At 48.9% G+C, this 26,900-nt stretch overlaps 1 protein-coding gene across 1 annotated transcript; it reads left to right on the top strand.

The window, feature by feature from the left end:
- The first annotated feature begins 12,169 nt into the window (after positions 1–12,169).
- Positions 12,170–24,613, top strand: RAPSN (receptor associated protein of the synapse). The gene is made up of 8 exons (XM_055547084.1): positions 12,170–12,451; positions 13,014–13,352; positions 20,852–21,010; positions 21,534–21,632; positions 21,710–21,832; positions 22,395–22,448; positions 23,737–23,936; positions 24,311–24,613. The coding sequence occupies exons 1-8, from the start codon at positions 12,260–12,262 to the stop codon at positions 24,381–24,383; spliced, it is 1,239 nt and encodes a 412-aa protein (XP_055403059.1). The 5' UTR covers positions 12,170–12,259; the 3' UTR covers positions 24,384–24,613.
- Positions 24,614–26,900: the final 2,287 nt, after the last annotated feature.

The raw sequence follows: 26,900 nt of genomic DNA, 5'->3' as shown, positions 1-26,900 counted from the left end.
GGACCACCCCAGACTCCTGAAAGAACCGGATTTCTTCCAGAAAAGTGCCTTCTGTATAGATCCTGTGTTCTTCTCAACAGACCCACTAACCAGGAGGCACTCACACAACTTTTTGGCAGCCTTCATTTCTGTGCTTCTTCATTGCCAGGAGTGGCCGCCACCCTCAGGACTGGCCCAGACCTGTGAGTGCAAGTCCCTTCCTTGGCTGCGGGGTTCCTGCCCCCAGGGAGGCAGCCAGCGAGCACCGAGCTGCCGCGCGTTGGGGCTTCCTCACTCCGGACCAAAGTGCGTGGGCTCCTTTTCCCCTCTTTCTAACCTTAGGACAAGGTCACATTTCTAGGGTTTCTTGGGTTCACTACTCAGTAATTCTAGATCACCTTCCGAGTGAGGCCCACACCGAGGCTTCCCCTCCTACCTCTGTGAACTGCGGATGCAGTCAGCCCCTGGGCAGGGAAGCTCAGGCCCCCTGGCTGAGGCATGAGTTTGTCTGCCCCTTCCTACCACTGTCAGCCTCACTCCCCTGGGAGGCCCATCCTCGAGAGGCTGGCGCCTGTGCAGGGACCCACAAGCAGCTCTGGCCAGTAGGCGGGCCAGGCCTCAGCCTTCTCATCAGACTGGCTCTGTGTAGGGTGGGCCTGGAGTAGCATTTTCCAGAGTGGGTTGTACTGAGTGCCAGTCCACGAAGTGTTTATGCAGTCATTGACCCAGCTCGTGTTCACTGACCGCCAACCTAGTGCTGCGGGGAACACGACACACACTGAACGCGCTCGTCGTTCTAGCCCCTAGGGGGACCTACTGTTTCCATCCCCACTTAGCGGATGAGCAAACTGAGGTTAAAAGAAATTGGGTTGTGAGCTTCTCTGGTGGTCCACTGATTAAAACTCCATGCTTCCACTGTAGGGGGCATGGGTTTGATCCTGCGTGCCACATAGCATGGCCCCCAAAATAAATAAAAGTAAGAAAAATACTTAACTGAAGAAAAAGAAATTGTGTCGGGGGCGGGGGAGCGTTAATCTTGCCCTCTGCAAGAAAGATAACTAAAGTTTATTTACAAACATCTAGTATGTTGAGTTCAAGAGTTTGATGCTTTTTTCAAAGAGATTGCACCTCTTAAAATGCTCCCCTTCGTATCTGTCTCCTGAATTCCCCACCCAGCCCCAGCCATACCGCACAGCTTTTGGAGTCTTACTTCCCCAACCAGAAATTGAACCCCAGGCCCTCAGTGGTGAAAGCCCAGAGTCCTAACCACTGGGCCACAGGGAGTTCCCTCTCGGATTATATTTTAGGTCGTGAGTGTCTTACTATAAAGGCGCAGCAAATCCAGATCCAGCGTACAAAGTTCATGGCTAGCAGCCTCCACTTGTTTTCCCCTGAAAGTGGGAAAATCTTCCCACGGGCCGCAGAGGTTAGGACCCTCCGGACGCTCTCTCCCAACGTAGCAGCGCTGTTGAGTCTCTGTGAAAGGCTCGGAGACTGAAGGTGGAAGTGACGGCGGCCGCACAGCAAGACCGCCTTTCCCAACGACCCCTTGCCCCCGTGTCCAAAGTACTGCCGTATTTCATTGAGTCTTTTTGTCCTATGCACATTTTAGAAATAGAACTGGGATCATACTAAAAAAAAGGAGACGCCGAGTTGTTCCTGGGAAGTGGTGTGCACCGAAGAGTCAAACCAGGTCTGCCTGACTTGCAGGCCCTCACCCCTGAGGAGAAGTAACTCCGTAAAAGCGACTTGAGTGTGCTGTGCTTACCTGTGCAGACTCATCACGTGTGATCAGCGTGCTGTCCTCTGGGCTCAAGGGGACGGCCCCTACATCCCTCTGACTCCCTCAGTGGTGCATTTATCCCAGCTTTGTCCTCAAAGTGACTCTCAGTCACTTTAAGGGATTCAGTAGTAACTCGGTCTCCAAATTGTTGGCCAGCGTGCCCCTGCAAGGCACCACTTCCCGTGAATACTGGGGTGCTTCCTAAATGTCATTCCTACCACACAGTTCTTTCTTTAGATCAGTTCAGTTCAGTCGCTCAGTCGCATCCGACTCTTTGTCCCCCCATGAACCGCAGCACGCCAGGCCTCCCTGTCTATCACCAACTGCCGGAGTCCACCCAAAACCATGTCCATTGAGTCAGTGATGCCATCCAACCATCTCATCCTCTGTCATCCCCTCCTCCCCCTGCCCTCAATCTTTCCCAGCATCAGGGTCTTTTCCAATGAGTCAGCTCTTCGCATCAGGTGGCCAAAGGATTGGGAGTTTCAGCTTCAGCATCAGTCCTTCCAGTGAACACCCAGGACTGATCTCCTTTAAGGATGGACTGTTACTTAAGCTCATCTTGACAACATGTTTAATTTTTTTTTTTTTGCATTGTGGTAAAAGTTAAACCATTCTAACCATTTTTAGGTAAACAGTTCAGTGACATTCAGTACATTCACAATGTGGTACAACCATCGCCACTTAATGTTTTAAGTCAGCTTGAAGCGCACCTTTTGTAACTTCACCTCCTTTGGGCCATTGGTATTTGTGAAGTCACAAGTTCGATGCCGTAGTTGTATGTTTTAAAATAACACATCAAGGGATTTACCTGGCAGTCCCGTGGTTAAGACTGGGGCGGCACAGGTTCGATCCCTGGTCAGGGAACTAACACCCCACATGCTGCTCAGCCAAAATAAAAAACACCTGAGGCTACATGATCATCGGACACAGAAAACGGCCACACGGCACTTCTCAAAGGATCTGTGTTTCACACTTACGGAATTTGGACCAGGGTGAAGAGTCAGGCTTGCCCATGGAGTCTTTGGGGCCTGTTGCCTCTGAAATTAGAAGGCACTTGGTTGAACCTGAAGCTGTCTCCCGCCTGACCCGGATGCTCTGTGACTCAACGGTAAAGAATCAGGTGGTAGATCTCTTTTTAAGTCTTTGCGTTTGGACTCCTGTATTCCTGAGACAACTTGACATAAAAATAAAATGTATGACTTGAACATCTTCCAGTTTAACATCATACTTAAAGGCTGTTGTTTCTCTTTAAAATTTACCAGAAAGGGATTATGTCAAAGGTGTACTGTTTTTAGCCTCAAAAAATTTTAGGCTTGTGCATCTCTATAATCATATGTCTGTATCTTACTTAAACTCTTTATATTTTTTTTAAAAAAAGCTCCCATTCAGTCACCTTTATTATTTTTTTTAATAGATTCCTCGGCACCTAATTTTTGCCACACTCCTAGTTCCCAGCTTACTGGCTTTGTCGGTCAGCACACGACCTCCCTAAATCTCCCAGGAACATCACATACTGTCTGTGCTCACCTGAGCATCTCAGTCCCGGATGAAGATGAGCCATCAGGAAGGAAATGAAAACGCAGGTTTGTCCCTTCACCTCTGGGAATGTCAAACTAACGTGTGATGACATTGCCCTTCCATGAGGGACCGTAACGCGGCTTTCTTTTGCACCTTCTGCGTTTTTCAAGCTCTTCCTAAGGAGCCCTTTGCAGCCCACCACCACCACCATCTGGTGTTCGATTTCTTTTGCATACGTTGACTTTCTCTTTACTGGCACAGGCTCCAGCTATAGAAAGGGCTCTTGTTCTTCTAAATCACAGTCAGATCTGGGGATGGGAAAAGGAACACGTTTTGGCCAGGAAGCCCTCGCCTGGCACTCCAGCCAAGTCCGTAGGACCTCAGCCCCCACTTCCATCCCCGCAGCCCCATGAAGGCACCAGTGACCTGAAGCCACCTGTGGTTTTGAGTGTGTTTGAACTGCCTTACTGAGATGGAGTTCACACACTGTAGAGTCTGCCCACTAAAGCAGCCAGGTCTGATTTTGAGCATTCTGCGCCATCACCATAACCTAATTTTAGAACATTTTCATCACCATAGAAAGAAAGCCTGTACTCCTTAGCCATCACTCACCTTCCGCCCCTGCCCCCCTCCATTCCCATTTCCAGCCCCTCAGTTCAGTTCTGTTCTGTTCAGTCGCTCACTCGTGTCTGACTCTTGGCGACCCCGTGGACTGCAGCACGCCAGGCCTCCCTGTCCATCACCAACTCCCGGAGTCCACTCCAGCTCATGTCCATTGAGTTGGTGATGCCATCCAACCATCTCATCCTCTGTCATCCCCTTCTCCTCCTCCCTTCAATCTTTCCCACCATCAGGCTCTTTTCCAGTGAGTCAGTTTTTCTCATCAGGTGGCCAAAGTATTGGGAGTTTGAGCTTCAGCATCACTCCTTCCAATGAATATTCAGGACTGATTTCCTTTTGGATGGACTGGTTGGCTCTCCTGGATTTGTCATATAAATGCAGTCCTGCGGCACATCCCTTTCATGTTTGGCCTTCACTTAGCCTACTTCCTGAGGCATCTTTTCCTTTCCGCACTAGCCTGGGACCGCCCACTCCTGCCCTTCTGTAACCTGCTGAGTGACCTGCCTGACCCGGAGTCTTTTAGGCCTGCCCGGCCTGCATCGTCCACTATGATTACCTGTTAGCCAATAGAGCTATTAATTAAGAATGAAGACTTCCTTTCTGGACTTCCCTGGCGAAGACTCCATGCTCCCAATGCAGGGGGCCCAGGTCTGCTCCCTGGTCAGGGTTCTAGATCCCCCATGCCGCAACCAAGAGTTCTCATGCCACAACAGAAGAGTCCACATGCTGCAACTAAGGCATGGCACAGCCAGGTAAAGACGTATCTTTTTAAAAATAAATAAATTCCACCTTTAGAATGGAGCTTCATGAAGGCAGGGACAGTGTGAAGTGGCGTTCTTCACTGGAGCCCTGGTTCAGTCGCTCAGTGGGTCCGACTTGCAACCCCTTGGACAGTAGCCCGCCAGGCTCCTCTGTCCATGGGGTTTCCGAGGCAAGAATACTGGAGTGTGTTGCCATTTCCTTCTCCAGGGCACCTTCTTGACCCAGGGATCAAACCCGGGCCTCCTGCATTGCAGGCAGATTCTTTACCGCTGAGCCACATGGGAAGTCTCACTGGAGCCCTAGGGGCTGGTATATAATAAGCATCCAGGAGACATTTAATGAGTAAGTGAACAAATAAATGTCCAACATGAACAAATAAATATCCAAAGGTGACGGTTGCTTCTGTCAAGAGCTTCCGGATGTGCTTTTCCCCCCAAATTGTATTACGTTAGATTTTTATTTAGAAATCCATCCACTCCAGAAAAAAGGGAGGAACATTTCACACCCGCTTATAAGCCAGTAGCTTCCAGCCAGTACCCGAATTCTCTGCAGGCCCCCAGTGGCCGTGAAATGAATGACAACTAGGTCCCTTAGAGACCCTTGGCAGGAGTGCTGCTAATACAGCTTCCTGCTCCTTGAGGAGATTGGTGCGCCACCTGTTCCCTGGGCCCCTCTGCTGCTGGAGAGCCCCTTTGGCAGCCAGGGAAGGCCCTTGGCAGAGGGGAACCTGTGTGTGGCCCCGCCAGCCTGGAGAGTGTCACCAACCTAGTCATCCCTGCAGTGGAAAGAGTGCCCTGAGCCTGGGGCGAATATGACACAGTGGCCTTTTTAAAGGTTATAACAGTTGAGGGTTTTTTTTGTTGTTGTTGTAAATGCAAAATGTATATAGAAGAAGGTTTAGTGTGTGGTGGGAAAAGCTTATGTGTGTTTAGGAGCCTCTTGCACCAAATGAGACCCAAGTCCCAGGTGGTGCCAGTGGTAAAGAACCTGCCTGCCAATGCAGGAGACTTCAGACACGTGAGTTCGATCCCTGGGTGGGGGAGATCCCCTGGAAAAGGAAATGGCAACCCAGCCCAGTATTCTCGCCTGGAGAATCCCATGGACAGAGGAGCCTGGAGGGCTACAGTCCATGGGGTTGCAAAGAATCGGACGCGACTGAGCATGTGCACATTGCTGTCCCATAGCTCATTGATGACTGTCAAACAGATGGGGGAAGTACGCTTCCAGAATTTCTCTCTATACAAAGATGTGTGCATATGTAATTTTTGTTAATAAAAATGAGCTCATGCCTTAATGTACAGAATGTTCTGCTGTCTGCATTTTTTTTCAGTTACTGTTTGACGGGCACCCTTCCATCTGGCATCTACGATTTTCACTTTTAGAGGCTTCATAGCATTTCATGGTTTCTCGATGACTTCCTTATTGAATGCAGGTTATCTCTAAATTGTTCACTATTGTTAACTGAAGAGCCAATTCAAGCGAAGTTCAGAGGGTCCTTTAGAGGGCTGTTTGTGCCACGTCTTGTTTTCAAAGCCAAGTTCTTCCTTTATCATCTTGTTTGGTTTTCACAGAAACCTTCCCAGAAAGGTAAATCCCCATTCACAAATAGGAAAACGAAGTTTGTTGAAAGGGACAGACATCTCAAGGATACGAGTAATCATGGCAGAAGGGGCCTGGGATGTCACCTCCAGTCACACTTGTGCAGGGGCTCTAAAATCAGGGGCCTGCAGGGGCCAAGCCGCTGGTTCAAGCCTGCAAGAGGAGGCCGATCGAAGATGGTAAGTGACGCTTGGCTTCAGTGTCGAGGCAGGAACGGCAGGAGGTGGGGCAGCGGGTAAAGGGGGACATTGTTGGTCTCTTGACTTAAGACACCGACCCCTTGAGCCCAGACACTGACCCTTGGACTGGTTGACTGTGGACTCACAAGCCCAGGGATCGCTTGAGCTTCCTGTCTTCAGGAGAAGCAGGAAGTGCAGATTCTTACATGAACTCTCCCAGGTAGCAAATGTAGCCACCTTATGTGGGAATCTTCAGCAGGCCAGATTGTGAGCCCCACTTCAGGCCCAAATTTCATTTTCTACTTTCGATTATCAACCAAGGCACTAAAATGTAGGCCATGTAGCTGGTACCCAACACAGCAGGCACTTGGAACAACAAACCCCCAGGCCCTTGCTGTCCCATCACCCTGTGAGGGTAAGTGGCCCAGAAAAAGACTCATTTTATGATTTGCTCTCCTGGGTCAGCCTTTGTTGCTGGGCTTTGTGAGTAAGGCTTGATTCCGTTCACCCTCTCCTTAGCCTTTTTTTTTTAAGAGCAATTTTTGAAAATACTTACTTTTTATTTATTTGGCTTCTGGGTCTTAGTTGCTGAACGCAGGATCTTTGATATTCATTGTGGCATGGGGGATCTTTAGTTACGACATGTAGGATCTAATTCCCAACCAGGGATTGAACTCGGTCCCCCTGCATTGCGAGCTCAGAGTCTTAGACCCTGGACCACCAGGAAGTCCCTCCTTAGCCTTTTTTGTGTACATTTCTCCTGCCCAGCCAGGTCAGAGCCTGGACAGGGTTCCCAGTAGGCTTGGTGTGTCTGGCAAAAATCACTAAGCTTCCTGAATATGGCTATCTGCATCCCCTTCACTTTTCTCCCTCTCTCCTGGGACAGTGTCATGATCAAGAGTAAGACCCCTGGAGTCACACTGCTTGGGGTCCACTGCCTGCTCTGTCTTGAGGTTGAGGTATGGCCTTGGGCAGGTCACATCACCCTTGGGTGCCACCCAGTTATCTGTAAGCTGGAAGAAGTGCTCAGCTCGGGCAATGTAAGCCTCCTTTCGGTCTCCTCTCACTTTGCCAGGGGCCGATCGGATGCTAGTACAAAAACCACCCCCTTACCTTAAAGGAGCATGCTGCTGCTGCTAAGTCGCTTCAGTCGTGTATGACTCTCTGCGACCCCATAGACGGCAGCCCACCAGGCCCCCGTCCCTGGGATTCTCCAGGCAAGAACACTGGAATGGGTTACCATTTCCTTCTCCAACGCATGAAAGTGAAAAGTGAAAGTGAAGTCGCTCAGTCGTGCCCGACTCTTAGCGACCCCATGGACTGCAGCCTACCAGGCTCCTCCATCCATGGGATTTTCCAGGCAAGAGTACTGGAGTGGGGTGCCATTGCTTTCTCCGAAAAGAGCATGACCCTGACCTAACTATGTTCGGAAGTCAGCAAATGGCTCACTCGGGGGCAGAGAAAACTCGGTCAGGTTTTGAGATCATTTGAGTTCCCGGGTACCTGGAAGTCTGTGGTTCCAGATTCCTCTGGGATGCTGAGGCAGAGTGCCCATCTACTTCCTGCCAAAGACTCAAGGCACTCACGGAGCTGGACTGTATCTCAACCACAAATGGCAGAGAACCTTCTGGCTCTTCAGCACTTGCCCTGTGGGTCCAGCTTCCTTCCGCTCTGGAGACCAACCCAGGACCCCCCTGTCCCAAGACAGTACTGTGCCAGCAGCTCCCAGCTCTCCCCCTTTGCCCAGCTTCCTGTGCGCCAGGTTCCAGAGCACGTCCCCCAGGACTTCCCTGGTGGTCCAGCGACTAAAAAACCTCCCACCAGGGCAGGGGACATCAGAGCAACTAAGCCCGTGCACCTAGAGCCCATGCTCTGCAACAAGAGAAGCCAGGGCACGGAGAAGCCCGCCCACCGCAGTGAAGAGCAGCCCCCGCTGCACCACAACTAGAGAAAGCCCAAGCGCGGCAACCAAGACCCAGCACGGCCCAAAATAAACTTAACTAATTCATTAAATGGGCTTCCTTGGTGGATCAGATGGTAAAGAATCTGCCTGTAATGTGGGAGACCCAGCTTTGGTCCCTGGGTTGGGAAGATCCCCGCGAGAAGGGAATGGCCACCCCACTCCAGTATTCTTGCTTGGAGAATCCCATGGAAAGAGCAGCCTGGCGGGCTAAAGTCGGGGTCACAAGGATTCTGACATGATTGACCACTTAAATAAATTGGAAAATTGAATTTAAATTTAAAAAAAAAAAGCACTTCCCCTGGGTCAGCCCAATGTCTTTAGTCCCAAGGGCCTATTCCTCTGTCCCCTCGACGTATGACCCTGGGGCATGGACCCCCCCACCCCCATGCCCAGACTGTCCCACTCTGGACCTGTTTTGCTTGGAGCAAACAGGAGGCAGTGATCTCTGCCTCTGCTCAGCTTCCCCAGGATGAAGGAGGCATAGCAGGTTAGCTGTAAGCCTGGAGCAGCTACTTTAAATTTCAAAATTAAGCTTTCATTCCTCCCTGTTTTTTCCTATTCATTCATTTAACATATTTATTGAGTGGCCACTGCATGCCAGGTTTTGCTCTGGAGACAAGTCAGTGAAAAATGAGATAAAGTTCCTGCCCACACATTTGAGAGGGGCAAACAGATACTAAGCCAATACCCTCATCGATGAATATAAAATTATAGAGATACATCTTGTATCAGAATGGAATTTAATTCTCCGTGAGTATCGTAAGCTGGTCCATCCCAGCTGGGCCTTAACTGGGCAGAACTTCGAAGTAGGGAGGAGAAAAGGGACCGTGAGGGGCAAAGGCCCTGGGGCAATCAGATTCCTCACAAGGTGAACACAGAGTTACCTATGGCCCAGCGATTCCACTCCTAGGTATATATTCAAGAGATACGGAAACTTGTCCACATGAAAACTTGTACATGGATGTTTAAAGCATCATTATTCATAATCGGAAAGGGAAACGACCCAAAGTCCATTAACTAATGAATGGATAAGCAAAATGGCATAAATGCACAATGAATACTGAAAGCGAAAGGTGCTCAGCCGTGTCCAACTTTTTGCGACCCCAGGGACTGTACAGTCCGTGGAATTCTCCAGGCCAGAATACTGGAGTGGGTAGCCTTTCCCTTCTCCAGGGGATCTTCCCAACCCAGGGATCGAACCCAGGTCTCCTGCATTGCAGGCGGGTTCTTGACCAGCTGAGCCACGAGGGAAGCCCTAGAGTACCATTCAGCCAAAAAAAGGAATGAAGTACGATTCACGCTACAGTATTGAAAACACTGTGCTGAAAGGAGCCAGTCACGAGGGGCCGCATGTTGTGCGAGTCCATTTACGTGAGACGTCCAGAGCAGACGGGTCTGCAGAGAGTAGGTTGTGCTTGCAGGGTGTGTCTGTTTGCTCAGGCTGCCGTAACGCTGGGCACAGATGGGGGGTGCTGAAACAACAGAAATGTATTGTCTCAGATCTGGAGGCCGGAAGTCAGAGAGCAGGTGTCAAGAGGGTTAGTTTCACTCCGAGGCCCCTCTCCTTGGCTTGTCAATGGCCCTCTTTCTCCCTCTCTGTGTGTCTATGTCCTAATCTCTTCTTACGACGCTAGTCTTATGGGATCAGGGCCCTGTCTAGTGACCTCGTTTTACCTCTTTAAAGGTGAATTCCTGGCAGCCCCGTGATTAGGACTCTGAGCTCTTACTCCTGAGGGCCCAGGATCAGTCCCTGGTCAGGGAACGAAACTCCCACAAGCCAAGCAGTATGGCCAAAAAGAGATGGTGTCTCCAAATAGGTCACATTCTGAGGTCTGCAGTCAATATCGCATATGAGCAGGGGTGACTGCTAATGAGCACAGGGCTTCTTTCCAGGGTGATGAAAATCTTCTGGTGTTAGTGCTAGATCAAAGCTCAACTTTGTGCATACAGGCACGCCTCAGAGATACTGTGGGTCTGGTTCCAGACCACCACAATAAAACGAATATCACCATAAAACGTCACACGAGTATTTTGGTTTCACATTGCATACAAAAGTTATGTCTATGCTATATTGTATGCAAGAGCATCATGTCTACAAAAACAATGTTCAGACCTAAACTGAAAAATACTTTATTGCTGAAAATGCTAACCATCAACATCAAAGATCACTGATTACAGGACATCCCTGGTGGTCCAGTGGTTAAGACCCCATGCTCCTAACGCAGTGGGCTCAGCTTCAGTCTCCGGTCGGGGAAGTAAGATCCCACGTGTCCCACACACGATATGGCCAAAAGGTTAACAAAACAAAACGAAACAAAAAAGATGTTAAGCCAAGAGCACTGATTACACGTCACCATAAGAAACGTAATTAAAGAGCTCCAAATACTATGGGAACTGCCAAATGCAGCACAGAGACATGAAGTGAGCTTATGCTCTTGGAAAAATAGACTTAGCAATAGACTTGCTCGATGCTGAGTTGCCACAAACCTCCCGTTTGTCAAAGACAAGCATCTGGGAACTGCAATAAAATGAGGGATGCTCGTATGCTAAAAGCCACTGTCCACTCTGAAAGGACAACTTTGCCCTGGAGGGGGAAGGAGCCTGGTTTGCAGATGGGGAAGAGAAGGATGCAGTGAGACGAGCTGGTAATTTTGGCAGAGCCCTCTAGCAACCCCAGGAACCTTCACGGGTCTGCCCTCTCCCTCTGTAAGACCTTGCCCTTCTCCATGGTGTCTGGCATTCAAGCTCATTATAAGGGACTCTTTCAAGCTGGGATTGGAATTGTATATCTTTTGTTTGTTTTTGTTTTTTTGAGGTGAAGTAGAAAAGAATAGCTTTATTGCTTTGCCAGGCAGAGAGCCACAGTGGACTAAAGCTCAGAACTGTGCGTCCCTGGAACTGGATATTTTTTTAAACCTTCAAAAACCAATTTATATTCCTCGTGGACAATTTGCCATGGAGCAGACGAATGCTGCTTGAGATAACCTCTTGCTTATGGTCACATGGTGTTTCCCGTGTGTCAGGCACTGTTCCAAGTCCCAGCCAGCTACTAAGGGGTATAGTCCCAGCCAGCTACTAAGGCATATGGTTCCAACAGTCCAGTGAAGTGGGAACCATTGCTCTCCTGCCCAAAGGCATGCTGCCCATAGAACTAATAAACGGCAAAGGCAGCATTCAAAAGTTGGCAGCCTGGTCCAGGGTCCCGCTGTTACCCATCATAGGTGAGCGTTTATTAGCTTATGACAGTTCCATTTTACAGATGAGGAAACTGAGGCCCAGAGAGGTGAGCAACTTGTTGGCTGGGCTGAGCTGTAGGTTAGGACTCATTGGGATGGGGTGGGCCTGTGTGCAGGTATGTGGCTTCAGTGGCCAGTCCCTCACAGAAGCAGAGCCGGGGAGGGTGGCTCTGGGGATGGTGGTGAGGCGGCAGAGGATGGCTCAGAGCTGGGCATCCACTCCAACCTCCCTGCTGCCCATGTGCCCAGCTTTATCCCTGCTTACTCCAATTCTCAGGCTGCAGGGAGAGCCTGCCCTGCCAGGGGGGCTCGGGGGCCAGGGTCAGAGGTGCTAAAGAGATGCCCAAGGGGGTGCCCGGGGCAGGAGGGGGCGGGCACCTTCCTCCCAGCTTGGGGGCGGGTGCGGCGGAGGCCCGCGTGACCTTGTGGCTGACATTCCTTGGTGGCCACGTGGCCTCAACTGGCAGGGACAGCTGCGCACAGGACCCAGACCAGCTTTGTTCCCAGGGTTAGGGCCCTGCGCCTGCTCGGGGCTGGGTGGGCAGCGGGCACCAGGGGTGGGGGGGTGGTCCCATGAGAGCCTAGAGGTGCAGGGCCACCGGGGGTCTCTGGGAGGATGGGGCAGGACCAGACGAAGCAGCAGATCGAGAAGGGGCTCCAGCTGTACCAGTCTAACCAGACGGAGAAGGCGCTGCAGTTGTGGATGAAGGTTCTGGAGAAGAGCTCAGACCTCGTGGGGCGCTTCCGCGTGCTCGGCTGCCTCGTCACGGCCCACTCGGAGATGGGCCGCTACAAGGAGATGCTCAAGGTGGGAGCGCAGCCAGGCTGGGCAGGTGGGGCCCGGCAGGGTTCTCCCAGGCTTCCCGGCCCCCTCCCGCCTCCTCAGACTCTCCCGTACCCCCCAGGCTGGCGGTCAGGGCCTGAGGCCCTGAACTCTCCACATCTCGGGCACTGGGTCTTGGATGCTCTGTCTTGGCTTTGCATTTGGGCCCGTGGCCTTGAGCTTTGGTGTCTGAGGTTCTCAGCCTCGTGGTGTGAGGCACTCAAGGCCAGGTCTCAGAGTCGAGGTTCCAGTCCTCTCCTGTGGGGTTCTGAGTCTAAGCCTGGGAAAGGGGGCACTGGCTCCAGGTTCGAGGCTGGGGGGCTGGGCAGGTGGTGGAGACTGCAGACCAGTTTCGGGATGAAGTTGAAAGCGGGGGGTCTGGGTTTGGGAGGTGAAGGCTCCCAGGTTGCAGCTTCCAGTCTGGCTGGGGAGCCCAGTGCATAACTGAGGCTAGGGGTGGACGCTCCGGGTCTGAGGCTCTGGGCTGGGGGTGGGGGGCTTGGAAGGGCGGAGGCTGAGCGCCCCGGCCCACCCCCGCGCCGGGCAGTTTGCTGTGGTCCAGATCGACACGGCCAGGGAGCTGGAGGACGCCAACTTCCTCCTGGAGAGTTACCTGAACCTGGCGCGCAGCAACGAGAAGCTGTGTGAGTTCCACAAGACCATCTCCTACTGCAAGACCTGCCTTGGCCTGCCCGGCACCAGGGCGGCCGCCCAGCTCGGAGGCCAGGTCAGCCTGAGCATGGGCAACGCCTTCCTGGGCCTCAGTCTCTTCCAGAAGGCCCTGGAGAGCTTCGAGAAGGCCCTGCGCTATGCCCACAACAACGACGACGCCATGCTCGAGTGCCGCGTCTGCTGCAGCCTGGGCAGCTTCTATGCTCAGGTCAAGGTGCGCCCCGGGGTCCCCGGGGGAGGGTGGTGGAGGCTCCAGCTCCCGGAGAGCCTCCGAGGAGCCGTGCTCCCTGTTGCATCACTGCGTTCAGTCCTCCCATATCAGTAGGGACGAGGCAGATGGGAGTCTGAGAAGAGAAAGACTTAGCCGGGAGGAACAGACACGGCCAGGCTTCCCAGGTGGCATTAGTGGTAAAGAACCCACCTGTCAATGCAGGAGACATGAGATGCAGGTTCGATCCCTGGGTCAGGAAGATTCCCCTGGAGGAGGGAATGGCAACCCACTCCAGTCTTCTTGCCTGGAGAATCCCATGGACAGAGGAGGCTGATGAGCCACAGTCCACTGGGTCGCAGAGTCAGACACAAGTGAGGTGACCTAGCGTGCAGAGAGGTGGCCAGGCAGGGCAGAGTCAAAATTCAAGCTTCAGTCTGCCTGACTTCCTTGGGGAGTGGGAAGCTCCTATGTGAGGAAGGTCTTAAACCTGTACTTTGCTGTGTTTGCTGTGTGATCTTAGGTAAGTCACTTCTCTCCAAGCCTATGAAATGAGGGCGAATGGAACCCGCCTTATAACACGGTCGTAAGGATTCGTTCATCAAACGTGTACTGAGCATCTATTGTATCCCAGGCGCTGTTGGTCAGGATACAGCAGTGAAAATAAGAGCCAAGTGCCTGGGCTCACGAAGCTTGCTTTCTAGCTGGGGGAGGAAGGTGAATAAATATAATCAGCAAAGCCAAGTATACAGCGTGGTGGAAAGTGCTTAGGAAAAAGGGGAGCAGGGAAAGGGGGTTGGAAGGGCCGAGGAGGGGGTGTTGCAAGTTCAAACAGAGTGGTAGGGGTGATGTCTGATGACTTGGAGAAGAGAGGGTGAGCCATGCAGAAATCTGGCGAAAGAATGAAAAAGGGAATGGTGGAAGCACAGCTCTGCTCTTGGGGGAGCTTACCTTGCGTATTCCAGGAAGGGTGGAGGCCAGCGTGGCTGTCGCAGGTGTGTGAGAGGTGGGAGGTGATGGGGTCCAGGGGGTTAGGGGAAAGGGAGATAGAAGGGAGAAGAAACTGATGGAGCCAATGACCTTGGGCTTCTGGCCCTGAGTCTTTGCTCTCCTTCCTGCAGACATCCAGGCTGCGCTCAGCCCTTGGGCCATGTCAGCACCTGGCACATAATAATGCCTGATAAACCTTGCAAAAATCAAAGTGTGAAAGTGTGGGTCGCTTGGTTGTGTCTGTCTCTTTGAGACCCCATGGACTGTAGCCCACCAGGCTCCTCTGTCCATGGGATTCTCCAGGCAAGAACACGGGCGTGGGTTGCCATTCTCTTCTCCAGGGGATCTTCCCAACCCAGGGTTCGAACCCACATCTCTTAAGTTTTCTGCATGGGTAGGCAGGCTCTTTACCACTAGCCCCACCTGGGAAAGCAGTTGGGTGTGAGGAAATGAGAGTCATCCATGGATTGATGGATCATCCTTCATTTGAGGATTTTGTTTGCAGCAATAAGACATCTGGGGAAGCCATTCTGAGATCAAATAGGATTGGAGAGAGATAGGGGTGTTTTAAAACCTTTTTTTATTATGAAGAAAATTAACCATACAGGAATGCATAGAGGATGATATAATGAATCACCATATACCGGCTACTTATATTTACAAATTATTAACATTTTGCCATGTTTGACTTAACATATTTTTCACTGAAGTGTTATGATATAAAATTATATCACATTATATCCCATACATTATGGGACTTCCTTGGTGGTCCAGTGGCTAAGACTCTGTGCTCCCAGTGCAGGGAGCTGGGGTTCGGTCCCTGGTCAGGGAACTGGATCCCGTATGCTGCAAGTAAAGACCTGGAGCAGCCAGATAAATAGTTTTTTTAAAAATTATAGACATCACAAAATTTTACCGCAAAGTAGTTCAGTAAGCATTTCTGAGAATAAGAAGACTATTTTCTGATATAAGGACACTTTATTATATAATCACAATACTATTCTCACACACACCATGGTGAACAATGATCTCTTAAATTTCTCTGTTTATCCTGAAAATACGCCTTAACGCTCAGCTTGTTTGAACTGGAACACAAGCAAGAACCACACACTGCAGTGATTATGTCACTTTCAATAGAAAGTTAATACACTACTCTTTATTCTCCATGATTTACTGAAGAAGCCAAATTAATTCATATTCCATCTCATTGTCTCATTGCTTCCTCAAGGAGTCACATAAGCTGTTTCTTTGTCTCCATTACTCTCTATGAACGAGAATTTTAAAAATGACTTGGTAAGATCTAGGTCACACATTTAAAAAAAAATTTTTTTTTAATGTGGAGCCTTTATTGAATTCGTTACAATATTGTTTATGTTTTGGTTTTTTGGCCACAAAGCACGTGGGATCTTAGCTGCCCGACCAAGGGTTGAAGCTGCACCCCCTGCATCGGAAGGGGAAGTCTTAACTGCTGGACCACCAGGGAAGTCCTGTAGGTCGTTCACTTCTGGTGAGAACCTGCACAGGCAGGACTGCGTGCTTCATGAGACACCATATCGACGTCCGAGCAAGTGACCACCCGATCCCATTGCTTTCAGCTTTGCCTTCTTCCTTGCAGGACCAGCAGCTTACTTTGTGGGGTGACACTTGGTGAATATTCAGCTCAGCAGCAGTGTTCTCCATAATGGTTTGAGCATTTTTTGGTGTCTGTTGCCTGAATCAGTTCTGTCAACTCTCACGAAACGGTGACTTCCACGTTCTATGATACCTTCTACAATTGTTAGCTGGGATTTTCCTATAAATCAATTAAAGCTAGCTTATTGCTCTGAAAAGCAGTTCCTAAAGGAAAGGTAGATAAATCCTTTGTCCCTCTCCTTTAATTGCCATGTTTCAGGATAACGAGCTGATGTGATAGTTGACTCCAACGATCACACTTGTTTTGCTTCCTCTTTTTGGTATTTCATCATGAAATCTTGGAGTTAAAAAAATATTCAGTAGTCTTCAGTCATTTGCAATCATTGCTCCTTTTGATACTCACGTTATCTTAATTTTAGTCAGGGGAATTCTCTTCAGCATGACCCCTATGTCCTTTTGACGAGACTTCCTTTAGTTCTTTGAAAGAAAGCATTCTTGTTTTCTGGCACAACAGCCTGTCCCCTGGTATTGCGTAGAGTCGGCCCTTGGTATTCTCAGGGGATTTGTTTCAGGATCCCCAAGGACACCAAAATCCAGGAATGCTCAAGCCTCTTATATAATATGGTGTAGTATTTTCATAGAACCTACATATATGGCTGCAGTGGGTCTTAGCTGTGGCACATGGGATCTAGTTCCCTGCCTAGGGATCAGACCCGGACACCCAGCGTTGAGAGTCTAGAATATTACCCACTGGACCACCAGGGAAGTCCCCCCTCCTATATTCTTTAAATCATCTCTTGTTGTTGTTTTAGTCACTAAGTTGACAGGCCCACGGACTGTAGCCTGCCAGGCTCCTCTGTCCATGGGATTCTCCAGGCAAGAATACTGGAGTGGATTGCCATTTCCTTCTCCAGGGCATCTTTCCCACCCAGGGATTGAACCTGCCTCATTGGTAGACGGATTCTTGTAGACTGAGACACCGAGGAAGCCCAGATTATTTATAAAACCTAATACACTGTAAATGTTAGGTAATAGTCAGGTGCCTGGCAACTTCAAGCTTTGCTTTTTTGGAACTTTCTGGATTTTTTCCCCTAATATTTTCAAGCTTTGATTGGATGTGGAACCCTTGGGTACTGAGGGCCCACTATATTTCCTGCTCCAGACGGGTAAAGACCGGATGTGGGCTCTCAGGATGCTCATTGCCACTGGCTTGTTATTGCTACTAAATCTCCTCGGTTTCAAGGACAACTGGACTTTATACTGAAATCTTCAACTCAAGCTTAATGTTTCAGGATTTTCTTTATTTCATACTTGATTCTTTTTTTCTCTTAGGCTGAAAATCTTGGTTTCTAACAACATAATTAAATATTTACTTTATCTTACAAAGTACACAAAATAATTTCAAAAGACAAGATATCACTATTGCTGAAAAAAAAAATGACAAATGAGGTTTAAGACTTCTCTGCTGTTCTTTTGTCTTTATAATATATCCCACTATGGTTGAACTATTCAAGTGTATGTTTTTTTGTTTTTTTTTAAACTTTACAATATTGTATTAGTTTTGCCAAGTATCGAAATGAATCCACCACAGGTATACCTGTGTTCCCCTCAAGTGTATGTTTTAAGGTCATTTGAAGTAACACTTGTTCTGTATGGTTCTATTAATAAGAGGTTATATAATATATTATGGCAATTATGAAACCATCATAATATATTATAATATACCTTCATTATATTTTAATTAATTATAATTATATTATAATTATAAATTATATTTAAATTATATATAATAATTATCTAATAATTATTATATTATAAATTATAATTATATAATAATGTGTAGAATATATATAATATATACAATATATTATATATAAATAATATATAATATAAATATTTGTAAATATAAATATATATAAATCTAAATAATTATACAGATATATATAATATATGATACAATTAATACATAATATATATATATAATACGGAGAAGGCAATGGCACCCCACTCCAGTACTCTTGCCTGGAAAATCCCATGGACGGAAGAGCCTGGTAGGCTGTAGTCCATGGGCTCGCATGGACTGCATAAGAGTCGGACACGACTGAGCGACTTCCCTTTCACTTTTCACTTTCACGCATTGGTGAAGGAAATGGCAACCCACTCCAGTGTTCTTGCCTGGAGAATCCCAGGGATAAGGGGAGCCTGGTGGGCTGCCATCTATGGGGTCGCACAGAGTCAGACACGAATGAAGCGACTTAGCAGCAGCAGCAGCATATATATAATATAATATATAATACTTAATATAATTAATATATTATAATTATATTATAATTCTTATATTATTATAATATAATATGTAATATATAATTATATAATATAATAATATATGATATGATATATATTACAATTATAACTATATATTATATTATAATTATATTATAAATTACACAATTATGTTATATATTATAATTATAAGTATAAAATTATATTTATATAATTTATATTTAATTATAATTTATATTTATAATTATATTACATATTATGTATAATATTTATATTATAATTATATAACATTATAATTATATTATATATTCTATTTATAATTATAATTATATAATCTTATATATTATATTCTTATATTTATATTATAATTATAACTATATTATATATTATGATAATTATATTGTTCAGTTCAGTTGCTCAGTCATGTCCGACTCTTTGCTACCCCATGAATTGCAGCACACCAGGCCTCCCTGTCCATCACCAACTCCTGGAGTTCACTCAGACTCATGTCCATTGAGTCAGTGATGCCATCCAGCCATCTCATCCTCTGTCATCCCCTTCCCCTCTTGCCCCCCAATCCCTCCAGGCATCAGAGTTTTTTCCAATGAGTCAACTCTTCGCATGAGGTGGCCAAAGTATTGGAGTTTCAGCTTTAGCATCAGTCCTTCCAATGAACACGCAGGACTGATTTCCTTTAGAATGACTGGTTGGATCTCCTTGCAGTCCAAGGGACTCTCAAGAGTTCTCCAACACCACAGTTCAAAAGCATCAATTCTTCAGCACTCAGCTTTCTTCGCAGTCCTACTCTCACATCCATACTATATTATTATAAGAGTAATATAATTATAATTATATATAATATTATATTTATATTATAATCATGGCATATTTAACTATATATTATGGTTATATTATAATTACAATCATATTATAATTAAATTATATTTATATTATAACAATTATATTACACTGTATAATATATTTATAGTTATTATAATTATATTAAATTATATCACAATTATTATATATACAATACAATATAATATATACTATAAAATATAATATATATTATATTATATATTAACATTATATAAATATAATTATATACATATACATTATATAAATATATTTAATATAATAAATATACATTATATAAATATATAATGTTAATATATATTATATTATATAGTATATAATTATTATATATAATACATTAATATATTATATATAATATATTATAATTATATGTTATAATCATATAATTATATATTAAAATTATATTATCTATTATATAATTATATATTATAATTATGATGTGATTAATTATATATTAATTATACTTAAAATTAATTGTAATTTTATAATAATATACACTTAAGTTTGTTTCCTTTTTTTTTTTAATATTTATTCATTTATTTGGCTGCACCAGGTCTTAGTTGCAGCATGTGGGATCTAGTTTCTTGACCAGGGATCGAACCTGGGCCCCCTGCATTGGGAGCTGAGAGAGTTAACCACTGGACCAGCAGGGAAGTCCCTTGTTTCCGTTTTCTAATCTTAGGGTTTTTTAAATTAAATTTCCTATTTTTAAGTCTGTAAAACATTTACATGGCTTCGAATTAAAAAGTACATAGTACATACTAAGTTTATTAGAAACAGGTTTATATTGGGGTTACCGAGAGTTTTCTTTGGGTCATATTAGCTTGTTCGATATCAAATAACAATTCAAGTAGGTTTTCTACAATAAAGAGAGAATCGGGGTTATAGTTGAATGGGACGTGAAGTCAAACGTGGTTGTTTGATTTTTATTTTTGTTTTTCACGTGAGGTAAGAAATGCCAGATTGTGTTTTTATGGTGATGGGATGACTCAGTCGAGAGACTGGGGAGGGGTTCCAGAGCCCGCCTGGAGGGGGTTTATTTAATTTGACGGAGCAGGGAGGAGCAGGAGCGAGGCAGTGTGGAGTCAGGGCCGGTGGGCTTGACCGAGAAGGCGAGTGAGGGAGCACGTCTCCGATTTCCTTCTGTTTCCTAACGGAGTGTATGGTGAGGTCATGTGCTCATAACTGGCAGGTTGAGAAGACATTTAGAAGTCTGAGGAGAAGGGAAGGGGGAGAGGATGATTTCTTTGCCCCAGTCTGTCCTATGTTCTCGGAGCTGACTCTGCTGGCAATCCGTCATCCAGCCTTCAGTGATGACCGGCCGCCAGGAGGCAAACTCCAGCGGGGGGTCAGGGTGGGCTCTGACAGCCCCACCACCACCCTTCTGTGCATCTCTGAAGGCCAGGGGCCCAACCGGGACTTGCTGAGAGAAGCCAGTTGCCTTTCTTGCTTCTGATTCTCATTCATTCATTCAGCAAATACTTTCTGAGCCAGGAACTGTGCTAGGCTCTTGGCATACGTCGGCAAACCAGATGAAAACCCTTACGTTCATGAGCCCACCCCTTTGCAGGGCTGTTCCCTCTGCGTGAATCACGGTTTTCCTGGACACCAGAATAAGTGAATGAATGAATGAACCAGCATGCGGTGGAGCGCTCCACTTAGGGGCAGCTCCCGCCACTCAGCATGCGCACTCCCATCCCGGCCCCTCCCTTTGTCCCCTGCAGGACTACGAGAAAGCCCTGTTCTTCCCCTGCAAGGCTGCAGAGCTCGTCAACGACTATGGCAAAGGCTGGAGCCTCAAGTACCGGGCCATGAGCCAGTATCACATGGCTGTAGCGTACCGCCTGCTGGGCCACCTGGGCAGCGCCATGGAGTGCTGTGAGGTGGGCGCGGCGCGGGCGGGTGAGCGGGGCACGGCGGTGTGGGCGGGGCCCGGGCCCGGGGCTTCCTCCTGCCTGCCCAGTCCGCTGAGGCCCCCCAAGGCTGGCTCCTGCCCCCCTCTCTACCGCTGAGCCCCTGGAGGATGTGCTTGCTCCCCTTACCCCGGCTGCCCCAAATCTCATTCCCTTATAGTCTGTTCTCAGCGGAGGGGGCTTTCCTTTGTCCCCCGGCCCAATACCCACTCTGTGGGACAGTTTTAAGTTGGAAACGAGCCAGTCTGGAGTTCCACCGACCTAGGTAGGAATCCCAGCTTTGCCACTTAATAACCTGGTGACCTCGGTCAAGCCACTTCCGCTCTCAGAGCCACAGTCTCCAGGGCTGTCAATCCTCAGGGGTTCGGTACACGGGGACTCAGCACCAGGAAAGGGGTACCGGGCTCCGAGGGTGTCTGAGGGGCCCACGGGGTGAGGATGCCTCTAGGGTGGGGGGCAGACGCGCAGGCCTGAGGGTCCGGCTCCGTCACAGGAGTCTATGAAGATCGCCCTGCAGCACGGGGACCGTCCGCTGCAGGCTCTCTGCCTACTTTGCTTTGCTGACATCCACCGGAGCCGTGGGGACCTGCAGGTGAGGTCACTGGGACGCAGGGGGCGGCGGGGCGGGCCAGGCCGGGCCTGATCTCAACCCCCAACCCGGCTGCGCAGACAGCCTTCCCCAGGTACGACTCCGCCATGAGCATCATGACCGAGATCGGGAACCGCCTGGGGCAGGTGCAGGTGTTGCTGGGCGTGGCCAAGTGCTGGGTGGCCAGGAAGGCGCTGGACAAGGTGAGGGGGACCCCTGTCCTGCGGCCAGCTCTCCCCAGCGCTCCCACAAGTCAGCCAAGGGTGTGTGGGTCTGCTTCCCAACTGGGCTCTTTCAGACCCCTTGTCCAGTATCAGCCTCACCCCAGATCTGTGAGGCCAGGGCATTCCAGGTCACTTTCCAGGCTCAGAGCAGGGCATGACTTGCCAATCACCCAGCTCCTAAAAGGCCAGACCTGGGGTTGGAACTCGAGACGCTTGAACTACCTCCCATGATTTCACATGGAGTAGAAAACCCAGGGCAGTATTCTTGCCTGGAAAATTTCACGGGCAGAGGAGTCTGGTGGGCAACAACGGGTTGCAAAGGGTTGGACACGACTGAGCGACGGAGCCCGATTTCATAACCCTCTGTGAGATAGGAGTGGTTCTTCCCATTCTGTATCCAAGTAAACTGAGGCAGCTCAGGCTAGTGTACCCCAGTCTCATTCTCTCCCCAGCCCCGTCCCTCCCTGCCCTTCCTTCCCTTACAAGCCAAGGTCTCCGTCCGACAGCCCTGCCTGCAGCCCTGCCCTATCTCCCCTTCCAGGCCCTGGATGCCATTGAGAGAGCTCAGGACCTGGCCGAGGAGGTGGGGAACAAGGTCAGACCTGATTCCATCTGCTGGGTCTGGAGTCAAGAGCCCAGGGTGGGATCGAGGGTGGGTGGGGACACCCCCCCACCAGCCTGCTCGTGCCCTGAGTCCTTCCTGATCTCCAGGAGATGGCCCTAGTCACTCCCTGACCCTGGCTGTTTCTCCTCCACTCAGAGAGCACTTGGGGGTGGGGGGCAGGGTGAGAGTTCCGTAGCTCGGGGGACATTAGAATTCCTCAGAGGTTTCTTTGTCTCTTTTTGGAAAGTTTCTTTCTTTCTGGCTGCGCTGGGTCTTCATTGCTGCTTGGGCTTTCTCTGGTTGCGGTGCACAGGCTTCTCCCTGCCCAGGTGGCTTCCCTTGTTGTGGAGCACAGGCTCCAGGGCACCTGGGCTTCAGAAGGTGTGGCCTCCCGGGCTCTGGAGCACGTGCTCAGTACGTGCGGTGCACAGGCTTAGTTGCTCCGTGGCACGTGGGATCTTCCTGGATCAGGGATTGAACCCGCACCCCCTGCATTGGCAAGCCAGTTCTTCACCACTGCGCCATCAAGGAAGGCCCCCCTCAGAGGTTTCTTGATGGTCATTAAGACTCTGCCACTGATAGGGAGGTGGGCACCCCAGGGCTCTTCTAGCTGTGGGTTCCAGGACTCACTGGCTTCCTGCAAGGTGGGTACAGCAAGCCGCCTTTTACAGATGAAGAAAGTGAGGCTCAGAGAGGTGTTCAAGGTCCCACACCTGGTAACTGACCTGTGTTAACTCCATAGCCTGTGTTCTTCCCACAGTCTATGCAGCCTCTTCAAATTTCATCATCCTATCCAAACCTTTTGAAAATAGCCTCAGAGTCTTCTAGAAGATGTGCCTTTCTCAGAGATCAGGGCATAGTCCTGTTAAAATGCCAAATACACCTGCCTTGGCTGGACAACAGCTGCTCTGGCTTACCCAAATATCATCAGAAATGTCGATGAGCTGCTGTGGGTACGCAATGAACAGAAACAGGAAAGCAAATTAACGAGTAGGGCACCGAGGCAGCAGATCCGGTCAATAAAAATCCTTCAAAAACATGAGGTCCCCAGTCGCTTCTAGGAGTAAGGATTACTGATTTTGCCGACTCCCTCATTCTGCATGAAGGGAAGCTAAGGCCCGGAGAGGGCCAGATGTTTTTCCTAGGGCCCTCAGCAAGGCAGGAGCGCGGCAGGACAGGATCCCCATGTACTGAGCACCCTGTGGCCCCGGGCGGACAGACGGCGTCTGGGGGCCGCTGCTCACCGGCACTGACTTGGTCTCGTCCGCCCTCGCTGCAGCTGGGCCAGCTGAAGCTGCACTGCCTGAGCGAGGGCATCTACCGCAGCAAAGGGCTGCAGCGGGAGCTGCGTGCCCACGTCGTGCGCTTCCACGAGTGCGTGGAGGAGGCCGAGCTCTACTGCGGCCTGTGCGGCGAGTCTATCGGCGAGAAGAACAGCCGTCTGCAGGCCCTGCCCTGCTCCCACATCTTCCACCTCAGGTGAGCGCCCTGCCAGCGGGCCCTAGGGGCTCCCTGGGGCCTAATCACACTTAGGCGGTGTTTTGGGGGCCTCCTGGGTGCCTGTTCTAAGAGTTTCCTGTCTAATCACTCATTGAACCCTCCCAGCGGCCCTGTTTTTCTCCCGAAAGAGACCACAGAGAGAGAATTCTCGAAGGTCATGGGAGAGCGGCGCCCAGGGCCAGAGATGCCTCCGTCACCCACGCTTGACCCCTGGCCCAGGCTCTGGTCTGCAGGCCTTCCCAGGCACAGGGCCAGCAGGGCTGCCTGCCGCGGGGAGGGGAAGAGGGAGCCAGTCCAGGGTGGGTGGCCAGGCCGGCCGAGCGGACACTGCCCTTTGCACCAACCCCCCCAAGGTGCCTGCAGAACAACGGGACACGAAGCTGCCCCAACTGCCGCCGCTCGTCCATGAAGCCTGGCTTCGTGTGACCCAGCAGGTCGTGGACTTCACCTCACCTCCCCTGCTCCTTCTCTGCCATCACGCTGGAGGGCCCCGACCGGCTGAGCCCCCCGCCATGCCTGTTTACTCCTGGGGCAGGGGCTGGGGGGAGCCTCCTGCGGCCTCAGTCAGGGCCCAGGGCCTGCCCACCGCGGCTCCGCCAGGCCCAGCTGCCCTCCCTGCTGCCTCTCTGGACTTTGCTCTTTCTAGAAAAATAAAACCGTTTGTACCTCGTCCCAGTGATTTGGACTTTCCCTGCCCACGGTCTGCCCAAGGGTAGGGGAGAGCAGCGGGCTTCCTCAGACACCCCTGTCTCTCTGCACACATGGATGAGCGCCTCCACCGCCCTCCCGGCTCCTCGGGCTGCAGTGGGAGCTGGAGGCAAGATCCTGCTGGTGAGCAGCACCTTTAAGTGCTGACACGCAGAGGTGGGCAAGAGGATGCGGTACAGAGTAAACACAGCACACCAGCCACATAGAAAGTCTGTCAGAGGACTCCCCTGGTGGTCCAGTGGATAAGAATCTGCCTGCCAATGCAGGGGACACGAGTTCGCTCCCTGGTCCAGGGAGATTCCACATGCCACAGGGCAACTAGGTCGCTTCATCAAAACTGCTGAGCCTGCGCTCTACAACAAGAGAGTACAGGAGAGTAGCCCCCAGTCTCTGCAACTAGAGAAAGCCCTCACACAGCAATGAAGACCCAGGGCAGCCAATAAATAAACAGAATGAATGTTGTTTATTTTTAATTGGAGGATGATTGCTTTACAATATTGTGTTGGTTTCTGCCATACATCAACACGAATCAGCCATAGGTATACATACGTCCCCTCTCTAAAAAAAAAAAAGACTGTTCTAGTCAGCTCAGGCTGCCATAACACAATACCACACACCAGGTGGGTAAAATAATCAAAATGTATTTCCTCGCAGTTTTGGAGATTGGAAGTGCAAAATCAAGGTGCCAGCAGGGTTGGTCCCTGGTGAGGCCCCTCTTCCTGGCTTGCAGACAGCCCTTTCTCAGTGTCCTTGCATGGCGTTTTCTCTGTGGTTATATGTAGAGAGGAGAGAGCAAGATTTCCCTCTCTTTAATCCCATCATGAGGGTCCCACTCTCATGATCTAATCGAATCCTAAAGAAAGTGAAGTCGCTCAGTCGTGCCCGACTCTTTGTGACCCCATGGATAGTAGCCTGCACCAAGCTCCTCCATCCATGGGATTTTCAAGGCAAGAGTACTGGAGTGGGTTGCCATTTCCTTCTCCAGGGAATCTTCCCAACCCAGGGATCGAACCCAGGTCTCTCACATTGTAGACAGACAGACGCTTTACCGTCTGAGCCACCAAACGTCCCATCTCCAAATACGTCACATTGAGGGTTAGAGCTTCAATGTTATGAATTTGGAGGCAGGGATACAAAATTCAGTGCATAGTAATGCTTAATTAAACAAAAATCCATACTGATGTTAATAAATGAACAAATTAAAATCTTAATAAAAAAAGAATGGGATATTTGCATAGTTTCAAAGTACTTCCTCACAAAATACTTGTTAATTTCAAGGGAAAACCCTCACCATGTAGAAGGTTTGTAGAACCAGATTAATCACTGAGCGAGATCGACATCTCCAGTAATGAAACAAAATGAAATCAGCTGCTACCTGCATGAACGGAGTGAGAAACTCAGCGTCTCTTCTGTGAGGCTCCTGCAAACATGAGTCACGTGAATGTAATCAAGCGGACACACCAGGTAAACACAAAGAGAGAAATACCCTGCAGGACTTCCTTTGCAGTCCAGTGGATAAGAACCCACCTGCCAATGCAGGGGACACGGACTCGATCCCTGGACTGGAAGATTCCACATCTCGTGGAGCAACTAAAGCCCCTGCACCAGGACTGCTGAGCCCACGTGCTGCAGCTACTGAAGCCCCGGAGCCCTGGAGCCTGTTCCCTGCAACAGGAGACTGCAAAGAGAAGCCCATGCAACTAGAGAGCAGCCCCTGCTCACTGAAACTAGAGAAAGCCCGTAACAATGAAGACCTGCCACGCCTAAAGAATACATACATTGATTAATTTTTTAAAAGACTGTTAAGGCCAGATTTTTTTATTTTTGGAAAGAAATACTCTACAAAGTAACTGTAATCTTCAAAAGTGTCAAGGTCATGAAGCCAGGGAAAGACTGAGAAATAATCCCAGATTGAAAGAAACTAAAGCCCTACAACTAAATACAATGCTTGATTCTGATCTTGATTCTGGACTGAATCCAAGTCTGAATGCAGTCTGTCCTTTAACGCTGTGAAGAGCATTACTGGGACAAGTGATGAAATTTGAATGGAGGCTAAGGGTTAGATGGTAGAAACATATCAAGGTTAACCTACTGGTACTGAAGTTGTATTGTGCTTAAGTAGGAAAATGTCCTTGTTTGTAGGAAATTCCCACCAAAGTATATAAGGTGATGTGGTATTTAACCAATAATATTCTCTCAAAAGATGCAAGAAAAAAATTATTTACACTGTATTTT

This window comes from Bubalus kerabau, chromosome 15 (genome assembly GCF_029407905.1).
Source record: "Bubalus kerabau isolate K-KA32 ecotype Philippines breed swamp buffalo chromosome 15, PCC_UOA_SB_1v2, whole genome shotgun sequence".
NCBI classification, from domain to species: Eukaryota; Metazoa; Chordata; class Mammalia; order Artiodactyla; family Bovidae; genus Bubalus; species Bubalus kerabau.
The sequence above is the reverse complement of the archived record's forward strand: the minus strand, read 5'-3'. Positions and strand labels throughout refer to the sequence as shown.

Coding starts and splice junctions, on each gene's coding strand:
- RAPSN (XM_055547084.1), top strand. CDS start 12,260: ATGGGGCAGGACCAGACGAAGCAGCAGATCGAGAAGGGGCTCCAGCTG. Junction 21,833..22,394: donor CCAGGAAGGCGCTGGACAAG/GTGAGGGGGACC, acceptor CTCCCCTTCCAG/GCCCTGGATGCCATTGAGAG. Junction 23,937..24,310: donor TCCCACATCTTCCACCTCAG/GTGAGCGCCCTG, acceptor AACCCCCCCAAG/GTGCCTGCAGAACAACGGGA.